Source organism: Jaculus jaculus, chromosome 9 (genome assembly GCF_020740685.1).
Source record: "Jaculus jaculus isolate mJacJac1 chromosome 9, mJacJac1.mat.Y.cur, whole genome shotgun sequence".
Taxonomy (NCBI): Eukaryota; Metazoa; Chordata; class Mammalia; order Rodentia; family Dipodidae; genus Jaculus; species Jaculus jaculus.
The window spans coordinates 111,341,355-111,360,067 of NC_059110.1; the positions used below are offsets into that span (position 1 = coordinate 111,341,355).

At 42.7% G+C, this 18,713-nt stretch overlaps 1 protein-coding gene across 9 annotated transcripts in view; it reads left to right on the plus strand.

The window, feature by feature from the left end:
• Positions 1 to 18,713, plus strand: part of Cdk12 (cyclin dependent kinase 12) — a 103,625-nt gene that overhangs the window by 528 nt on the left and 84,384 nt on the right. For 7 of the 9 annotated variants that reach the window (XM_045157951.1, XM_045157950.1, XM_045157952.1 and 4 more), the window contains exons 1-3: positions 62 to 1,155; positions 9,102 to 9,983; positions 16,989 to 17,165. In XM_045157951.1, coding sequence (XP_045013886.1) covers positions 110 to 1,155; positions 9,102 to 9,983; positions 16,989 to 17,165 — 2,105 coding nt within the window. In that variant the 5' untranslated portion in view covers positions 62 to 109. Of the gene's footprint in view, positions 1 to 61; positions 1,156 to 9,101; positions 9,984 to 16,988; positions 17,166 to 18,713 lie in introns of those variants that run through there. The other 2 variants (XM_045157947.1, XM_045157948.1) reach the window with 2 other exon arrangements.

Consider the following 18,713-nt stretch of genomic DNA (forward strand, 5'->3'; position numbering starts at 1 on the left):
TTTCCGGGGTGCTTTGGTGGGCGTGGAGTTGGGGCTGGGGGGGAGGGTGGGGGTTACTTTTTGGAGCTCTGGGGAACTTTTTCCCCTTCTTCAGGTCAGGGGAAAGGGAATGCCCAATTCAGAGAGACATGGGGGCAAGAAGGACGCGAGTGGAGGAGCTTCTGGAACTTTGCAGCCGTCCTCGGGAGGTGGCAGCTCCAACAGCAGAGAGCGTCACCGCTTGGTGTCGAAGCACAAGAGGCATAAGTCCAAGCACTCCAAAGACATGGGGTTGGTGACCCCCGAAGCGGCATCCTTGGGTACCATGATCAAACCTTTGGTGGAGTATGATGACATCAGTTCTGATTCAGACACCTTCTCTGATGACACGGCCTTCAAATCAGACCGGAGGGAGAACGATGAACGTCGCGGAACGGATCGCAGTGACCGCCTGCACAAGCATCGTCACCACCAGCACCGGCGTTCCCGGGACTTGCTAAAAACGAAACAGACCGAAAAAGAGAAAAACCAGGAAGTCTCCAGCAAGTCGGGATCGATGAAGGAACGAACGTCAGGCAGTTCCAAGCGTTCCGCTGAGGGCAGTGATGACTATGGGAAGGCGCCGATCTGCAAAAGCAGCAGCAAAGAGTCCAGGTCATCCAAACTGCATAAGGAGAAGACCCGAAAAGAACGGGAGTTGAAGTCTGGACACAAAGACCGGAGTAAAAGTCATCGAAAAAGGGAAACACCCAAAAGTTACAAAACGGTCGATAGCCCGAAACGGAGATCCCGGAGTCCTCACAGGAAATGGTCTGACAGCTCCAAGCAAGATGATAGCCCTTCTGGAGCATCTTATGGCCAAGATTATGACCTTAGTCCCCCAAGGTCCCATTCTTCTAGCAATTATGACTCCTACAAGAAGAGTCCTGGAAGTAACTCCAGAAGACAGTCGATCAGCCCACCTTACAAAGAACCTTCGGCTTACCAGTCTAGCACCCGGTCACCTAGTCCCTACAGCAGACGACAGAGGTCTGTGAGTCCCTACAGCCGGAGACGGTCGTCCAGCTATGAAAGGAGTGGCTCTTACAGCGGAAGATCACCCAGTCCCTATGGTCGAAGAAGATCTAGCAGCCCATTCTTGAGCAAGCGGTCTCTGAGTCGGAGTCCACTCCCCAGGTGAGCAGTTTGTGTCATAGTCCTAAGGCAGGGTGGGTTGGGAGGAAGTGACAATTTTAGACTTGACCTTTTGTCAAAGGCCCGTTGTTCATCATTGACTAGGTTGGTCAATCATTTTAGTAGGTGAATCTGCTCTTCCCTTATCACAGAATTGAAAACTAAACATTTCATATACCTGCAACTGCTCCAAGTTAGGCACTTTTCAGTTGTAAGCTCTGTGTCCGAAAAATTATAACCTTCTGTTAGGGAGTGCCTAGTACTGATAATAGTTCCAAGAGTTTCTCTAGCTAATTGCGTTAACGTTTTGAAAGTCATTTTGGTCTCAGTGCTTATGCCTTTTTTTTTTTTTTCTTTCCTTCGAGGTAGGGTCTCCTAGCCCAGGTTGACCTGGAATTCACTCTTTAGTCTCAGGGTGCCCTCGAACTTACAGCAACCCTCCTACTTTTGCCTTCCCAGTGAGAGCTTTGAACTGAATGTAGAATTGAAAAGTTACTTATCTAGAAACTATTTGCTTAGCTCATGCTACCCGTTGCGCTATCTACTATGTTCCCAGACCTGTAAGTTAAGTCATTGCCCAGTTGTAAGAACCCTATCTTTTTAACTTTTAGTGGAAATTCAGTTGATTAGGCTGTTTTCTTTTTGACATATGACCTAGCTGAAGTTGGTTCCAAGGACCTTTTTTGTTGTTGTTGTTTTGTTTTTTTGAGGTAGGGTCTCCTTGTAGCCCAGGCTGATCTGGAATTCGCTATGTAGTCTCAGGGTGGCCTCGAACTCACAGTGATCTTCCTACTTCTGCATCCCAAGTGCTGGGATTAAAGGTATGAGCCACCATGCCCGGCAAATCATGTGTGTGTGTGTGTGTGTGTGTGTGTGTGTGTGTATGTATGTATATATATATGTGTGTATATATATATATATATATATATATATATTTATTTATTTGTAAGTCGGTTATTTATTTATTTGCAACTCGAGGGTGGGGGAGGGAGGAGGGAAATGAATGAGAATGAATATGAATGAATATGGGCACGCTAGGGCCTCTAGCTGCTGCTAAGGAACTTTAGATGCATGTACTAAGTTGAGTGCCTGGCTTTACATGGGTACTGTCGAATAGAAACCTGGGCTGTTTTGCTTTGGAAGCTAGTGCCATCCATAACTGCTGAACCATCCTTCTAGACCTGGAATCTGCCTATTTTTTTTTTTTCTCCCTTTCTTCTGAGGTAGTCTCATTCCACCTGGAACTCATTCTGTAATCCCAGGCTGGCCTCCAACTCAGTGATCCTCCTACCTCTGCCTTCCTAGTACTGGAATTAAAGGTGTGTGCCACCACCACACCCAACTTCCTTACGTGTGTGTGTGTGTGTGTGTGTGTGTGTGTGTGTATGGGCAGGCCAGATATTCTTGCCTCCACAGAGGAGCTCCAGAGGAATGTGCACTTTGTGAATCTGGCTTTGTGTGGGTACTGGGGATTTGAACCCAGGCTGTCAGGCTGTGCAAGCAAGCACCTTTAACCACTGAGGTGCCTCTCCAGCCCTCCAAATGGTATATTAATATTGCTTTTTGACCCTTGGCAAGTGACTTAATATGTCTATTTGGGTCTGAGTTTTCACTCCTAGGATTGTGAAGAGTAAATTGTGCCATATATTGTATATAGTACAACTAGGTAAATTCTAGGAGTGAAGTAGTGTTGAGCACTGGTAGAGAATCATGCTGATTTAAATCTATCAAGAGGTAATGTTGGAATTTTCTCCTCATTTTTTTTTCCCAGGTAGGGTCTCACTCTAGGTTAGGCTGAGTTGGATTTCACTGTGTAGTCTCAGGGTGGCCTTGAACTCATGGCCATCCTCCTACCTCTCTGCCTTCTGAGTGCTGGGAATAAAGGAGTATGCCACAACTCAAAGCTTTTCTCCCCATTTTTACGTAAAATATTAAACACAGCTGAAAGAGTTATAGTTAATACTCAGGTGCATATCACTAGGTTATGTGATATTTGTAATATATTATCTCACCTGTTCATTTCCATCAATTAATCTTTATTTTTTTAAAAAGAAGCTGGGTGTGATGGTGCACACCTTTAATCCCAGCACTTGGTGTGCAGAGGTAGGAGGATCACTGAAGAGCGTGATCTACCTTAAAAAAACAAAAAAGCTTTTATTTATTTGCAAGCAGAAAGGGTGTAGGGGAGAGAGATTTGGTACTCCAGGGCCTCTAACCACTGAAAAAGAACTCCAGGTTTATGCACCGCTTTGTGTATCTGGCTTTCTATGGGCACTGGAGAATTGAACCAGGTCGTTAGGCTTTGCAGGCGTCTTAACTGCCAAGCCATCTCTCCAGTCCCGATTCTTCTTTTTTTTTTTTGAGGTAGGGTTTCAGTGTAGCCCAGGCTGACCTGGACTTCACTGTGTAATCTCAGGGTGGCCTTGAACACATGACAATCTTCCTACCTCTGCTTCTCAAGTGCTGGGATTAAAGGCATGCACCACCATGCCCAGTTCAATTCATTTTTTTCCTTTTATATCCAATTCATTTTTTAGACAAATATTTATTTATGAGAGAGAGAATGGGCACACCAGGGTCTCTAGCCACCGAAGAATAACTCCAGATGCATGCACCACCTCGTGTATCTGATGCAGTCTTTTTAAAAAGTTTTATAATATATATCTTTTCTCTTCTCCTCCTTTTTCTTTTTTTTAAATTTTTCAAGGTAGGGTCTTGCTGTAGCTCAGGCTGACCTGGAATTCACTATGTAGTCTCAGGGTGGCGTCGAACTCACAGCAGTCCTCCTACCTCTTCCTTAGCTTAATTACATTTTTGTTTTGTTTTTCTTTTATAATTTATTTTCTTAAATATTTACTTATTAGAGACAGAGAAGGAGAAAGATAGAAAATGGGTGTGCCAGTGCCTCCAGACACTGCAAACGAATTCCAGATGCTTGTGCCAGTTTATGTGGGACCTGGAGAATTGAACCTGGGTCCTTAGGCTTCACAGACAAGTGCCTTAACTGCTAAGCCATTTCTCCAACCCCCCCCCCCTTTATTTTACTTTATTTGCAAGCAGACTTATATGGAAAGAAGAGACAGAATGGGCATGCCAGGGTGTCTAGCCGCTACAAAAGAACTGCAGATGGATACACCACTTTGTACATCTAGCTTTACCTGGTACTGGCAACTTGAACACAGGCGGTTTGGCTTTGCAGGCAAGCACCTTAACTAGTGAACCAACTGTCAGGCTCCTGCCTCAGCCTTTTTTGCTTGTTTGTTTGTTTTAGATAAGGTTTTGTGTAGCCGGAGCTGCTCTCAAACTCAATTTGAACTATTAATCCTCCTGCCTCTGTCTCCTGAGTACTGGGATTACAGGCAGGCACTGCTATACCAGGCTTCAGGCCTTTATTTTTTTTTGAGGGGTTTCACTTTAGCCCAGGCTGACATGGAATTTACTATGTAGTCTCAGGCTGGTCTGGAACTCACAGTGATTCTCTGACCTCTGCCTCCCAAGTCATGGGATTAAAGGTGTGTGCCACCACGCCTGGCTTTCTTGTTTTCATTTTGTCAAAAGATTCAAACCAAATTTCTAGGAGCTAGAGAGATGGTTCAGTGATAAAAAGCACTTGCTTTTAAAGCCTAACAGCCTGGGTTTGGTTCCCTAGTACCCTTGTAAAGCCAGATGCATAAAGTGTTGTACGTAATTTGTTTCTAGTGGCAGGAGGCCCTGACAAGCCCATACTCTGTCTCTTTTTCTTTCTCAGATAAATAAATAATACTTTAAAAATATATAAACATATTTCTGTGTCTGTAGAGATGGCTTAGCTGTTAAGGTGCTTGCTTGCAAAGCCCGAGGGCCTAGGTTCAATTCTCCACTACACACATAAGCCAGAAGCACAAAATGAGGCATGTGTCTGGAGTACATTTGCAGTGGCAAGAGGCCCCGTAGGGCCCATATATTCTCTCTCTCTTTGTTTCTCCCTCTTTGCATCTCTCCCTACTATTTCAAAATAAAATATTTAAAAAATTTTTCTGAAAGTAAGCTTTGTAAATATTCTGATGTGGGACAAATATTACTCCATCTTCCTACACTTAAATAACTAGTAGATAATTTTTAGGTTTTGTTTGCTAGCTTCTTTTTTTTTTTTTTTTTGTCCCCGAGGTAAGGTCTCACTGTAGGTCACCCTGACCTGGAAATCACTCTGTTGTCTCAGGGTGGCCTCAAATTTGTGGCAGTTCCCCTACATCTGCCTCCCGAGTATTGGGATTAAAGGCGTGCACCACCACACCTGGAAAATTTTTAAAAATATTTTATATTTATTTATTTATTTGATAGAAGAAGAGAGAGAGAATGGTTGCGCCAAGACCTCCAGCCAGTGCCAACAAATCCAGACGCATACACCCCCTTGTGCATCTAGCTAATGTGGATCCTGGGGAATTGAACCGGGATCCTTTGGCTTTGCTTGGCTTTTTGCAGGCACATGCCTTAACTGATAAACCATCTTCTCCAGCCCTTGTTTGCTAGCTTTAAAAAAAATTTTTTGTTGTTGTTGCTGCTGCTGTTCGTTTGTTTTTTGTTTTATCAAGGTAGGATCTCGCTCTGGTCCAGGCTGACCTGGAATTCACTATGTAGTCTCAGGGTGTCCTCGAACTCACGGTGATCCTCCTACCTATGCCTCTGAGTGCTGGGATTAAAGGCTTTTGCCATCACGCCCAGCTCTTAAAAAAAAATTTTTATTTATTTGATAGAGAAAGTGGGAGAGGCAGGGCAGCCTGGGCCAGAGAGAGACTCTACCTCAAAAAACTTGAAAAAAAAAAAAAAGAGAGGGAATGGGCTTGCCTGGGCTTCCACCTGCTGCAAATAAACTCCAATCACATGCACCACTTTGTGCATCTGGATTATGTGTGTGCCAGGGGGGAATCAAACCTGGGTCCTTTGATTTTGTAGGGAAGTGCTGTAACTGCTAAGCCATCTCTTCAGCCCTGCTTGCATTTTTTTTTTTGTTGTTGTTGTTGACACATGGTTTCTGGAATTAGCACTGGCTGGTCTGGAACTTACTGTGTAGACCAGGCTGGTCTCCAACTTGGAGCTCTTTTTCCTCCTCTGCTTCTTAAGTGCTAGGTATACCCTATCATACCAAACTAAAGTTTTCTTTCTTTTTTTTTTTAAGATTCTTTTAATATTTAATTTATTTATTTGACAAAGAAAGGGGGAGAGAGAAAATGGTGCACCAGGGCCTCCAGTCACTGCAAACGAATTCCAGATGTGTGCACCCCCTTGTGCATCTGGCTAATGTGGGTCCTGGGGAATCGAACCTGGTTTCCTTGGCTTTGCAGGCAAATGTCTTAACTGCTATGCCATCCTTCCGGCCCTTCTTTTAAAATATTATTCTTTTAAAAATATTATTTATTATTTATAAGCAGAGAGTGATAAAAGAGAGAGTGGGCACACCAGGGCCTCCAGCCACTGCAAATGGACTCCAGATGCATGTGGCACTTTATGTATCTGGCTTTACATGGGTACTGGGGAATATTGAGCTCAGGTCATTAGGCTTTGCAGGCAAACACCTTAACTGCTGAGCCATGTCTCTAATCCCTTTAGATTCTTTTTTTAATTTTTGGGGGTTATTGGGGTTGAGGTAAGGTCTCACTCTAGTCCAGGCTGATCTGGAATTCACTATGTAGTCTCAAGGTGGCCTCCCACTCACAGTGATTCTCCTACCTCTGCCTCCCAAGGGCTGGGATTAAAGGCGTGTGCCACCAAGCCCAGCTCTTAAGATTCTTTTTTAAAACAGGGTCTCTTTGTAACCCAGGCTGGCTTGGAGTTCACTAAGTGGCCTAGGGTGGCATCAGATTGCCTAGGCAGTCCTTGCCTCCATGTCTAGTAAAAAACCATTCTTTACCCAAAATAATTGTTTTTTTCAAAGTAAATATATAATTTTACACTTGGGGGGGGGGGCTTTTCAAGGTAGAGTCTCTCCCTTTCTAGGCCAGGCTGCCCTGGAATTCACTATGTAGTCTTAGGATGGCCTTTAACTCAGTGATCCACCTACCTCTGCTGGGATTAAAGGTGTGCACCACCACACCTGGCTTACAACTTTTTTCCTTTTTTTTAAAGACCCTACCTGATTCTCATTCTTGGGATTATAGCAGTGTACAACTTTAGCTGGTTTAGTTATTTTTTTTTTTTCCAGGTAGGATCTCACTGTAGCTCAGGCTGACCTGGAATTCACTATGTAGTCTCATGGTGGCCTTGAACTCACAGTAGTCCACCTTTCTCTGCTTCCAGAGTACTGAGATTAAAGGCGTGTGCCACTGTGTCTGGCCTAGTTATTGCTGGTGTTGGGTTTCAAGATAGTGTCTCACTCTAGCCCTCAAACCCTCTGTAGCCTTAGGCAACCTTGAACTCGTGGTAGATCCTCCTATTCAGCCTTTGTGTGATGGAATTAAAGCATGTGACATTTCTGGATCATGATTTCATTTTTTTTTTTCTTAAATAGATTTTTGTTGTTGTTTGTTTTTATTTATTTGAGAGTGACAGAATTTATTTTCGAGGTAGGGTTTCACCATAGCCCAGGCTGACCTGGAATTCAATCTGTAGTCTCATGGTGGCCTCAAACTCACAGCAATCCTCCTATCTCTGCCTCCCGAGTGCTGGGACTAAAAGCATGTGCCATCACACATGGCTTTTTAAAAATATTTTTATTTATTTGCATGTAGAGAGAATGAATGAATATTTGCATGCCAGGGCCTCTGGCCACTACAAATGAACTCCAAATGCAAGTGCCACTTTGTATATCTGGCTTTACATGGGTACCAGGAAATCAAACCCTGATTGTAAGGGGTTTGCAGGCAAGTGCCTTATCCATTGAGCCATCTCTCTAGACTGTATCTCCAGCCCATCCATCCATCCATCCATCTATATGTATATTTGCAATAAGAGAGAGAGAGAAAGACAGAGAATGGGCACGCCAGGGCCTCTAGCCCCTGCAAACTATCTCCAGATGCATGTGTCCCTTGTGCATTTGGCTTACATGGAGGAATTAAACGCCTTAATTGCTAAGCCATTTCTTCAGCTCTCCAGCTCATATTTTCCTTTCCTTTCTTTGTTTCCACCATGCCCTGCTTTTTTGTTTTTTTGAGGTAGGGTTTTGCTCTAGCCCAGGCTGACTTGGAATTCACTATGTAGTGTCATGGTTGCCTTGAACTCAAGATGATATCCTTGTGCCTTCTGAGTGCTGGGATTAAAGGAGTGTACCACCACACCTGACTCTGTTTTTAATTTTATTTCTTTGAAAAAGACAGGGAGATAGGCAGAGAAGAGAATGATGGTGCCAGGGCCTCTAGCCACTGCATACAAACTCCAGACACATGCACCACCATGTTCATCTGGCTTATGTGGGTTCTAGAGAATTGAACCTGGGTCCTTAGGCTTCAAAGACAAGTTCCTTAATTGCTAAGCCATCTCTCCAGTTCATATTTTCCTTTTAAAAACTTTTATTATTATTATTTATTTAAGTGAGGTTGTATGGGCATGACATGGCTTCACATATATATATGAATACATATATTTACTTGATAGAGAGAGAGAGAGAATGGGCGAGCCAAGGCCTCCAGCCGCTGCAGACGAACTCCAGATGTTTGGCCCCCCTTGTGCATCTCGCTAGTATGGATCTTGGGGAATTGAGCCTGGGTCTTTGGCTTTGTAGGCAAATGCCTTAACCGCTGAGCCATTTTTCCAGCCCCATGACACAGCTTTTTACCACACTGCAAATGAACTCCATATGCATGTGCCACTTGGTGTAGCTGGCTTTATGTATATATTAGGAAATAGAACCTAGGCCATCAGTCTTTGCAAGCAAGTACCATTAACTACTGAGCCTCCTCTCTAGCCCCATGATGTATTTTACTTTATATAACTTTGTAGTCTATCCATTTTAAATTGTTTTTTTTTTCTTTTTCCAGTAGAAAATCTATGAAGTCCAGAAGTAGAAGTCCTGCATATTCAAGACACTCATCTTCTCACAGTAAAAAGAAGAGATCTGGATCAAGGAGTCGTCATTCCAGTATCTCACCTGTTAGGCTTCCACTGAATTCCAGCCTGGGAGCTGAACTCAGTAGAAAAAAGAAAGAAAGAGCAGCAGCTGCTGCTGCAGCAAAAATGGATGGAAAGGAATCCAAGGGTTCACCTTTAATTTTGCCTAAAAAAGAGAACAGTTCAGTAGAGGCAAAGGATTCAGGCTTAGAGTCTAAAAAATTAACCAAAGGTGTAAAATTGGAAAAATTTGCCCCAGATACTGAACTGGTAAATGTAGCACATTCAAATACAGAGGTTAAAAATTCTTTAGATGCAGGGAAAGTAAAGGATGAGAATTCTGAGAAGCATCCTGTTAAGGATTTGAAAGCACAGGTAACCAGAGACTCTAAACCTGTAGCATTGAAGGAGGAGATTGTTATTCCAAAGGATACAGAGTCATTGGAAAAGGAAACCCCTCCACCCCTTCCCACAATTGCTTCTCCTCCACCCCCCTTACCATCCACTACTCCTCCACCTCAGACACCCCCTTTGCCACCTTTGCCTCCACTACCAGCTATTCCACAGCAACCACCTCTGCCTCCTCCCCACCCACTGTTTAGTCAAACTCCTCTTTCTAGTACTTCAACCCTACCCCCTTCTCCACACCCAAGAACATCCACTCTGTCCTCTCACACAAATTCTCAGGCTCCTGTACAGGTTTCTATGAAGACTCAAGTATCTGTAACTGTTGCTGTTCCACACCTGAAAACTTCAACATTGCCTCCTCTTCCCCTTCCACCTCTGTTACCTGGAGATGATGATATGGACAGGTAAGTCCTACTATAGTTAACTGGGAAAAATTAACCCCTCTTGATCTAAATTTAATTTTTCATGTTTTTAAGTAGTGTCAGTATTATTAGAAGGCATGGTTGTTCCAGATTCTTTTATGAATACGAAGTGCCTTTTATTGTTGGTTTCCTCAGAAATCATGAATTTCAGGTCATCCTGTACTAGAGTGAGACCCTACCTCAAGAAACAACAAAATAACAGCAACAACAAATTAGAAAGAATTTGATTTTTTTTTTTCCTCTGACGGGGTCTTTCCATATTGTTCTGACTGGCCTGGGACTCTGTATACAGCCCAAGGTAGCTTTGAACTCATATCTAGAGAAAATAATTAAATGTTATAATTCATACATGTTCTTGGGCTGAGATGACCCATTGGTGGTGAATTCTAGAAAAGCCTTCTGGCATAGGTTCAATTCCCCAGTGCCCACATAAACTATATGCACAGAGGGATGCATGCATCTGGAATTTTCAGTGGCAAGAGGTCCTGGTACATCCATACACACTGTCTCTTGCAAATAAATAAAAAATATTAAAATTCTTGATCATGGCTGGCTGTGGTGGTGCACACCTTTAATCCCAGCACTCAGGAGGCAGAGGTAGGAGGATAGCAGTGGGTTCAATAACAGCCTGAGACTACATAGTGAATTCTAGGTCAGCATGGGCTACAGTGAAACTCTTACCTCGAAAATCAGAAACAAAACAAAAATACTTGCTCTTCACAAGGTTCCCTTCCTTCTTCCTTCTCTCCCTCCCTCTTCTTGCCTGCCTGCTTGTCTTCCTGCCTTCCTTCCTCTTTCTTTCTTTCCCTCCCTCCCTCCTTCTGTCTCTCTCTCTCTCTCTCTCTCTCTCGAGGTTTCACACTAATCCCAGCTGACGTGGAATTCACTATGTAGTTTCAGGGTAGCCTGGAGCTTATGGCGATCATCCTGCCTCTGCCTCCTGGATGCTAGCATTAAAGCTGTGTACCATCACACCTGTCTCTCTTTCTTTCTGTGATTTTTTTTTTTTTTTTTTTTTTTTCCTTTTTCAAGGTAGGGTCTCATTCTAGCCCAGGCTGACCTGGAATTCACTATGTCATCACAGGGTAGCCTCAAACTCATGGTGATCCTCCTAACTCTGTCTCCCGAGTGTTGGAATTAAAGGAGTGTGCTACCATGCCCAGCTCTGTCTGATTTTTTTTTAAAATTTGTTTATTTTTATTTATTTATTTGAGAACGACAGACAGAGAGGCAGAGAGAGGGAGGGAGGAAGGGAGGGAGAGAATGGGCATGCCAGAGCCTCTAGCTACTGCAAACGAACTGAGGATGCATGCACCACCTTGTGCCATCTGGCTTACGTGGGTCCTTGGGCTTCACAGGCAAGTGTTTAACTGCATCTCTCCAGCCCTGTCTGATTTTTTTTTTTTTTTTAATGATAGAGAATTGTCATGTCAGCCTCTCCAGTCACTGAAATTGAACTCAAGATGCATATGCCACCTCTTGTGCATGTGCAACCTTGCGATTGTGTTTTACTATGTGCATCTGGCTTATCTGGAGAGTTGAACATAGGCCCTTAGTCTTAGCAGGCAAGCTCCTTAATAGCTAAGACATCTTCGCAGCCCTGTTTTTTCTCTTTCTTTCAGATTTAGAGAGACTTTATTAGATTAAGAGTAGGAAAGAAGAGGAAGTATATAGAGCTCCTGCCAAGAGGGGTAAACCCTTTGCTTCTTCAAAAAAACACAAACATAGAAAGAATGAGACTGAGAATATTGGTATGTCAGGGCCTCTTGCTGCTGAACTCTAGGTTCATGAACCACTTTGCACCTGGCATTAGGTGGGTCCTAGAGAATTGAACCTGGGCGAGCAGGCATTTCAAGTAAGTTCCTTTGCCTACTGAACCATTTCTCCAATCCTTATTTATTGAGACAAGGTATTTATTATTCTGTAACACAGACCGTCCTGAACTTTCTGTGTTGCCCAGGATGACATTGATGTCATGGTAATCTACCTGCCTAAGGGTATGTGTGCTGAGATTATTAGCAGAAGCTATTATATTTGGCAGGTTTTTAGATTTTTTTTTTCTTTTGGTTTTTCAAGGTAGGGTTTCACTCTAGTCCCAACTGACTTGTGCAGTCTCAGGGTGGCCTTGAACTCACAGTGATTCTCCTACTACTGTCTCCTAACTTGCAAGTGCTGGGATTAAAAAGGTATGTGCCACCACATCTGGCTTAATTACTTTTTTTACTATTGTTTTTAAGGGTTTAAATTTTTTTTTATTGACAACTTCCATAATTATAAACAGTAAACCATTGAAATTTCGCCCACACTCCCTTCCTATTCATAACTCCACTCTCCATCATATCCCTTCCTCTTCTTAATCCTTTTTTTTTGGGGGGGGGTTATGAGGTAGGATCTCACTCTAGCCCAGGCTGGCCTGGAATTCACTATGTAGTCTTAGGGTGGCCTTGAACTCACAGTGAGGCGTGTGTCACCATACCCAGCTTTTTTTCCTTTTCTTTTTTTTTTTAAATATATTTTTGTTTTATTTATTTGAGAGTGACAGACACAGAGAGAAAGAGGCAGAAAGAGAGAGAATGGGTGCGCCAGGGCCTCAAACCACTACACGAACTCCAGATGCATGCGCCCCGTTGTGCATCTGGCTAACAATAGAGCTTCACACCTGGGTCCTTAGGCTTCACAGGCAAATGCTTAAACTCTACGCCATATCTCCAGCCCTTCCTTTCTTTTCTCTTTTTTGTTTTTCAAGGCAAGGTCAACTCTAGTCCAGGCTGACCTGGAATTAACTATATAGTCTCAGGGTGGTCTCGAACTCATGGTGAACCTCCTACCTCTGCCTCCGAGTGCTGGGATTAAAGGCGTGTACCACCACACCCGGCTTTCTTTTCTTTCTTTCTTTTTTTTAATGGAGGAAAGAATTTATTGAAGCTATCAGGAGAAGTTCCATAATGACAAAAGTTGGCCTGCTTTCATAAGTCCAAGCAGAGAGAGCAAGAAGTGCCACAAGCCAAAACCCGAAAGCCCTTCTTTGTAAATTTTATTTTTATTTACTTGAGAGAGAGAAAAAGATAGAGAGAGAATGGGTGCGCCAGGGCCTTTAGCCACTGCAAATGATTTCCAGATGCATGTACCACCCTGTGCATCTGGATTATATGGTTTGTAGGGAAACTGAGCCTGGGTCCTTTGGCTTTTGCAGGCAAATGCCTTAAACAACTAAGCTTCTCTCAAACTCTGAAAACTGAATTTTAATAAGAACCTGAATCTAGGGGTCCATACATTCAAACTACCACATAACCCCCATCGGGTAGCTTCTGCTAGTTATTTGTTAAATGGATATAAGGTACCTGCCATCGAAATATTTTTTTGACTTTTTACTGAAAGCTTCCATGATTATAGACAATAAACCATAATAAATCCCTCCTTTCCTCCTTTCCCCTTTCACAAATCCGCTCTCCCATCATATCCCTTCCCTCTCCTATGGCCTCACTTAGGCCATTGCACCCCAGTAATCAGTTCATCTACTTACATATATACAATACCATTCCTTTCAGTCCTGTCCTCTCCTCCCTCCATAAAAGGGCTAGTTCTTAAAAAATAAATTATCTGGGCTGGAGAGAGATGGCTTAGCGGTTAAGGCGTTTGCCTGCAAAGCCAAAGGACCTCGGTTCAGTTCCCCAGGACCCACGTAAGCCAGATGCACAAGGGGGCGCACGCATCTGGAGTTCATTTGCAGTGGTTAAAGGCCCTGGCGCGCCCATTCTCTCTCTCCCCCTCTCCCCCTGTGTCTTTCTATCTCTCAAATAAATAAATAATAAAATATTAAAAAAAATAAATTATCTGATTAAAAAAACCATAAACAAAGCTCAATATGTAGAATCTTTGCTAGTTAGAATACAATTCACAATGAAATGGTAGGAAGAGCTTTAATTTTAATGAGTTCTTTGGGAATTGAGAAGTAGAATGATTATGAAGGGTGATTCTAATTTTAAGGAAGGCATTATAAACTATATTTAATCTGTTGGAAGAAGTACCAAGGAACAGACCATCAAACAAACATGCTGTAGTATGGATATATGGTATGGCTATATTTGTATTAGTATTGAAATCCTGTCCTTTTTTTTTTTTTTTTGCCCCAAGTAGAGTTTCACTCTAGCCTAGACTGACATACAGCTCAGTCTGTATTTCCAGGTTGGTCTCCTCCCTCTGACAGGCCTGGAACTCACAAAGATCCTCTTACCTCTGCTTCCTGTGTGCTGGGATTAATGGTATGTGCCACCACATCTGGCTCAGCTGTTTATTTTATTTCTGTTTTTCAGGGTAGGGGGTTTCACTTTAGCTTAGGCTGAGCTGGAATTCACTCTGTAGTCTCAGAGTGGCCTTGAACTCACAGTGATCTTCCTGCCTCCTGTGTGCTGGCATTAAAGGCATATATACCATTATGCCTGTTTTTCAGCTTTTTTTTTTAATTTTTAAATATTTGTTAACATTTTCCATGATTATAAAAGAAAAATAATCCCATGGTAATTCCCTCCCTCCCCCCTGACACTTTCCCCTAGCTTTTTGTTTTTTATTGGAGAAACAGACAGATAAAGAGAATAAAGAAAAAGAATGGATATGCCAGGACCTCCAGCTTCTGCAGAAGAACTCCAGATGCAAGTGCCATCTTGTGTATTTGGCTTATTTTGGGTCCTGAGTAATCTTAACCTGTAGGTAGAGGTAGGAGGATCGCTGTGAGTTCATGGCCAGCCTGAGACTACAATATGAATTTCAAGTCAACCTGTGATAGAGCGAGACAGTACCTCAAAACCATAAAACAACAAAAAAGATTTAATTTTTTCCCTTTTTTAAGCATGGAGCAGGGGTCTTTTCAAGGTGTGGGGTCTCACTGCAGCCCAGGTTAACCTAGAATTCACTTTGTAGTGTCAGGTTGGCCTTGGACTTGCTACTATCCTTTTACCTCTGTCACTCCAGTGCTGGGTATAAAGGCCACCATACCTGGCCTTCTTCATGAATTTCTGAGATTATTTCCTCCAAGTTTGTGTGTGTGTGTGTATGCTCGTGCAAGCATTTGTGGAAGCAAAAACTGGTGTTTTCCTCATTCATACTCAACTTTTTTCTTTGGAGTCAGGGTTTGTACTGAACATGGAACCTACCAAGTTGTGTGGAGTAGCTAGTGCAAGAATTCTTTTGTTTACTTCTCCAGTGTTGGGATTATGGGCACATGCAACCAAGAGTCTAAGGAGAGGATTTGGGAAGATAGGTCAAAGTAAAGTGCTTGCCTCATAAGCATGAGAACTTGAGATTGATCCCAGTATGCACATAAAAATCTGGATATGGCAGCACATGCTTATAATCCCAGTGCTGAGGACACATAGATCCCTGAGTCTCACTGGCTGGCCAGTCTAGCCTCATTGATGAGCTCCAGACTAGTGGGAAACTCTGTCTTAAAAAGATCAGTGGGGTGAAGGGTTAGCAAAGGCACTTGCTTGTTGCCAGATGGGCCTGAGTTTGAGTCCTCAGCACCCACATAAAGGTAGGGCACAAAGTTGTCCCATGTGTGGAAATGGAGCCAGGTGATTACAGTCCAACTAGACTGGTGCATGCATCAGCGAAACATTGACATGCTATTTTCAAAAAGGTTAAGGGCCAGGCGCGGTGGCGCACGCCTTTAATCTCAGCACTCAGAAGGCAGAGGTAAGAGGATCCCCATGAGTTCAAAGGCACTCCGAGACTACATAGTGAATTCCAGGTTATCCTGGGCTAGAGCAAAATCCTACCTTGAAAAACTTAAAAAAAAAAAAAAAAAAGGGCTAAGGGGTGGAAAGTGGGAGAGAGGGCTTAGCAGCTAAGGTATTATCTGCAAAGCCAAAGGACCCAGGTTTGATTTTTCAGGTCCCATGTAAGCCACATGAACAAGGTGGTATGTGTGTGGAGTTCATTTGCGGGGACTAGAGGCCCTGATACACCTATTCTTTTTATCTGCCTCTTTCCATTTCTCTCTCAAATAAATCAAATATATAAACACTTTTTTCTTAAGAAAAATGTTCAGAGAGTCTAGAGAGATGGCTTAGTGGTTAAGGTACTTGCCTGGGAAGCTTAAGTTTGGTTCCTCACTACTCACGTAAGCCAGATGAACATGGTGGCATATGTGTCTGGAGTTGTTTGCCCTTGCTTGAAACCCTGGCATGTCAGTTTTCTCTCTCTAATAAATATTCAAGCAATAAAAAAGGACAAATCCCATCAGGTGTCCTTGTACTTGCATGAGCACATCCACACACCCACACATACTTTTTTAAAAGAAATTTATTTAATTAATTTATTTGAGAAAGACATAAGCACACTATGACCTGTAGCCACTGGAGAGGAACTACAGATGAATGTACTTACTACCTTGTGCATCTGGTTTATGGGAAGTTGAGCCTGGGTCCTTCGGCTTCCTAGGCAGTGCCTTAGCCAGTATACCATCTCTCCATCCCCACACACATAAGCTTTAAACAAGTAGATGACATTTCTGAGTATGACATCCATGGTTCTCTGGCTTCCATGTGCATGTGCTCACTCACATACGTATGTACTCTTAGGCACATTTGAAAAAAATTTCGACAAGGCAAGGTGGATCACTGTGAGTTTGAGGCCAGCCTGGGACTACATAGTGAATACCATGTGAGCCTGAAGTGGAATACCTCTTTACTAGAATTTTAGAAAGGGTTTTTATTTTGTTCAGGTGAGTTTTTGAGAGTGTGTCTCTTGTAGCCTAGACTGGCCTCATTTGCTATGTAGTTAAAGCTGACCTTGAACTCCCCCCCCACACACACACCAAAATCTCAGTCTGTAGTCCTAGGCTGATCTTGAACTCACATTGATCCTCCTACCTCAGCCTCCTGAGTGCTGGGATTTAAGGCATGGGCCAGCATCCCTGGCTTGTTAAAAGTTTTACTTGAATATCCTTTAAGTAATTGTAATCTTTTTCTTCTCTTTACCTCTTCTTAGTCCAAAAGAAACACTTCCTTCAAAACCTTTGAAGAAAGAAAAGGAACAAAGGACTCGTCACTTACTCACAGACCTTCCTCTCCCCCCTGAGCTCCCTGGTGGGGATCCATCTCCCCCAGACTCTCCAGAGCCAAAGGCAATTACACCACCTCAGCAACCATATAAAAAGAGACCAAAGTAAGTTAACAAGAATCCTTTTTTTCTTTTTTCTCTGTGTTTTTAGAAACAGGTTGTTCTCGTTCTTGGCCAGACTGTTATCAAAACTACATTGATGTTCCTACCTCAGCCTCCCAAGCACTAGGATTATAGGTATGAGTGGCACTGTGCCTGGCTTGAAGGAGTTGCTTTTTACTACAATATTCTCCCTTATTTTGGACCTAAATTTTTGTGTTTCTTTCATACCAGTAAGATTGTGGTTTGAAAATGTAGTTTCTACTTCATTTTATTTTATTTATTAGAGAATGAGAGAAAGAGAGGCAGATAGAAGGATGGGCACATTCTTTTTTTTTTCCTTCAAGGTATGGCTTGTTGTCTCAGAGTGGACTTGAACTCACGGCAATACTACTACTACTGCTTCGAGAGTACTGGGATTAAAAGTGTGTGCCACCATACCTGGCCAAAAAGTTTTTTGTTTTTTTTTTTGACAATTTTCATAAATACAGATAATATTCCATGATTATAATTCCCTCTTGTCACCATCCCTTCTTTCCCTCAACTGAATCCCTTTCATTTTATTTTTTATTTATTTACTTACAAGCAGAGAGAGAGAGAGAGAGAGAGAGAGAGAGAGCGAGCAAGCGAGCATAGTGGCAAACCTACAGGTGCATGGACCACTTTGTACATCTGGCCTTATATGGGTACTAGGGAAGTGAACCCAGGTGATCAGGCTTTTCAAGCAAGCACCATTGAGCCATCTCTCTGGCCCTGAATGGCTTTTTCTTTCCAAGTAATCTCCCTTCTGTTTTGATCTTTTGAAGTAGTGTCAGCTTTTATGAAGTCATGAATAATACCACAGTATTGTAAGCACTGTTCCATTTCTTTCTTTCTTTTTTAAAAATTATTTTTTCTTTTGTAAGCAGAGAGATCCAGACATGAAGATAGTGAATATGGATAGCCAGTGCCTCTAGCCACTGTAAACTGAACTTGAGATGCATGTGCCACTTTCTGCATCTGACTTACATGCGTAGTAGAGAATTCAACCCAGGACATTAGGCTTTGCAGTTTGAGCCATTGATCAAGTCCTTTTCCTTTCTTTTGTACTTTCCTGCCACCTCTTCCACAATGGCCCCTTATCCTTGGAGGGTGTGATAGAGAAGTTTCAATGTAGAACATTTCCCTATCACTTTTTTGTTTTTCATGATAGGATCTCACTCTAGTTTAGGCTTACCTGAAATTCACTATGTTGTGTTCCACCATACTTGGCTTCTACCCTTTTCTTGTCTTGTCTTTTCCTTTCCCCTTTCCCCTTTCCTTTCCTTTCCTTTCCTTTCCTTTCCTTTCCTTTCCTTTCCTTTCCTTTCCTTTCCTTTCCTTTCCTTTTTCCTTTCCTTTCCTCTTCTTTTCTTAAAATATTTTTATTTATTTGAGAGAGAAGGAGAGAGAGAGAGAGAATTAGCATGCCAGGGCCTCTAGCCACTGAAGTTGAACTCCAGAAGCATAAGCATGTGCCACCTTGTATGCTTGCATCACCTTGTGCATCTGGCTTACATGGGATCTAGAAAGTCA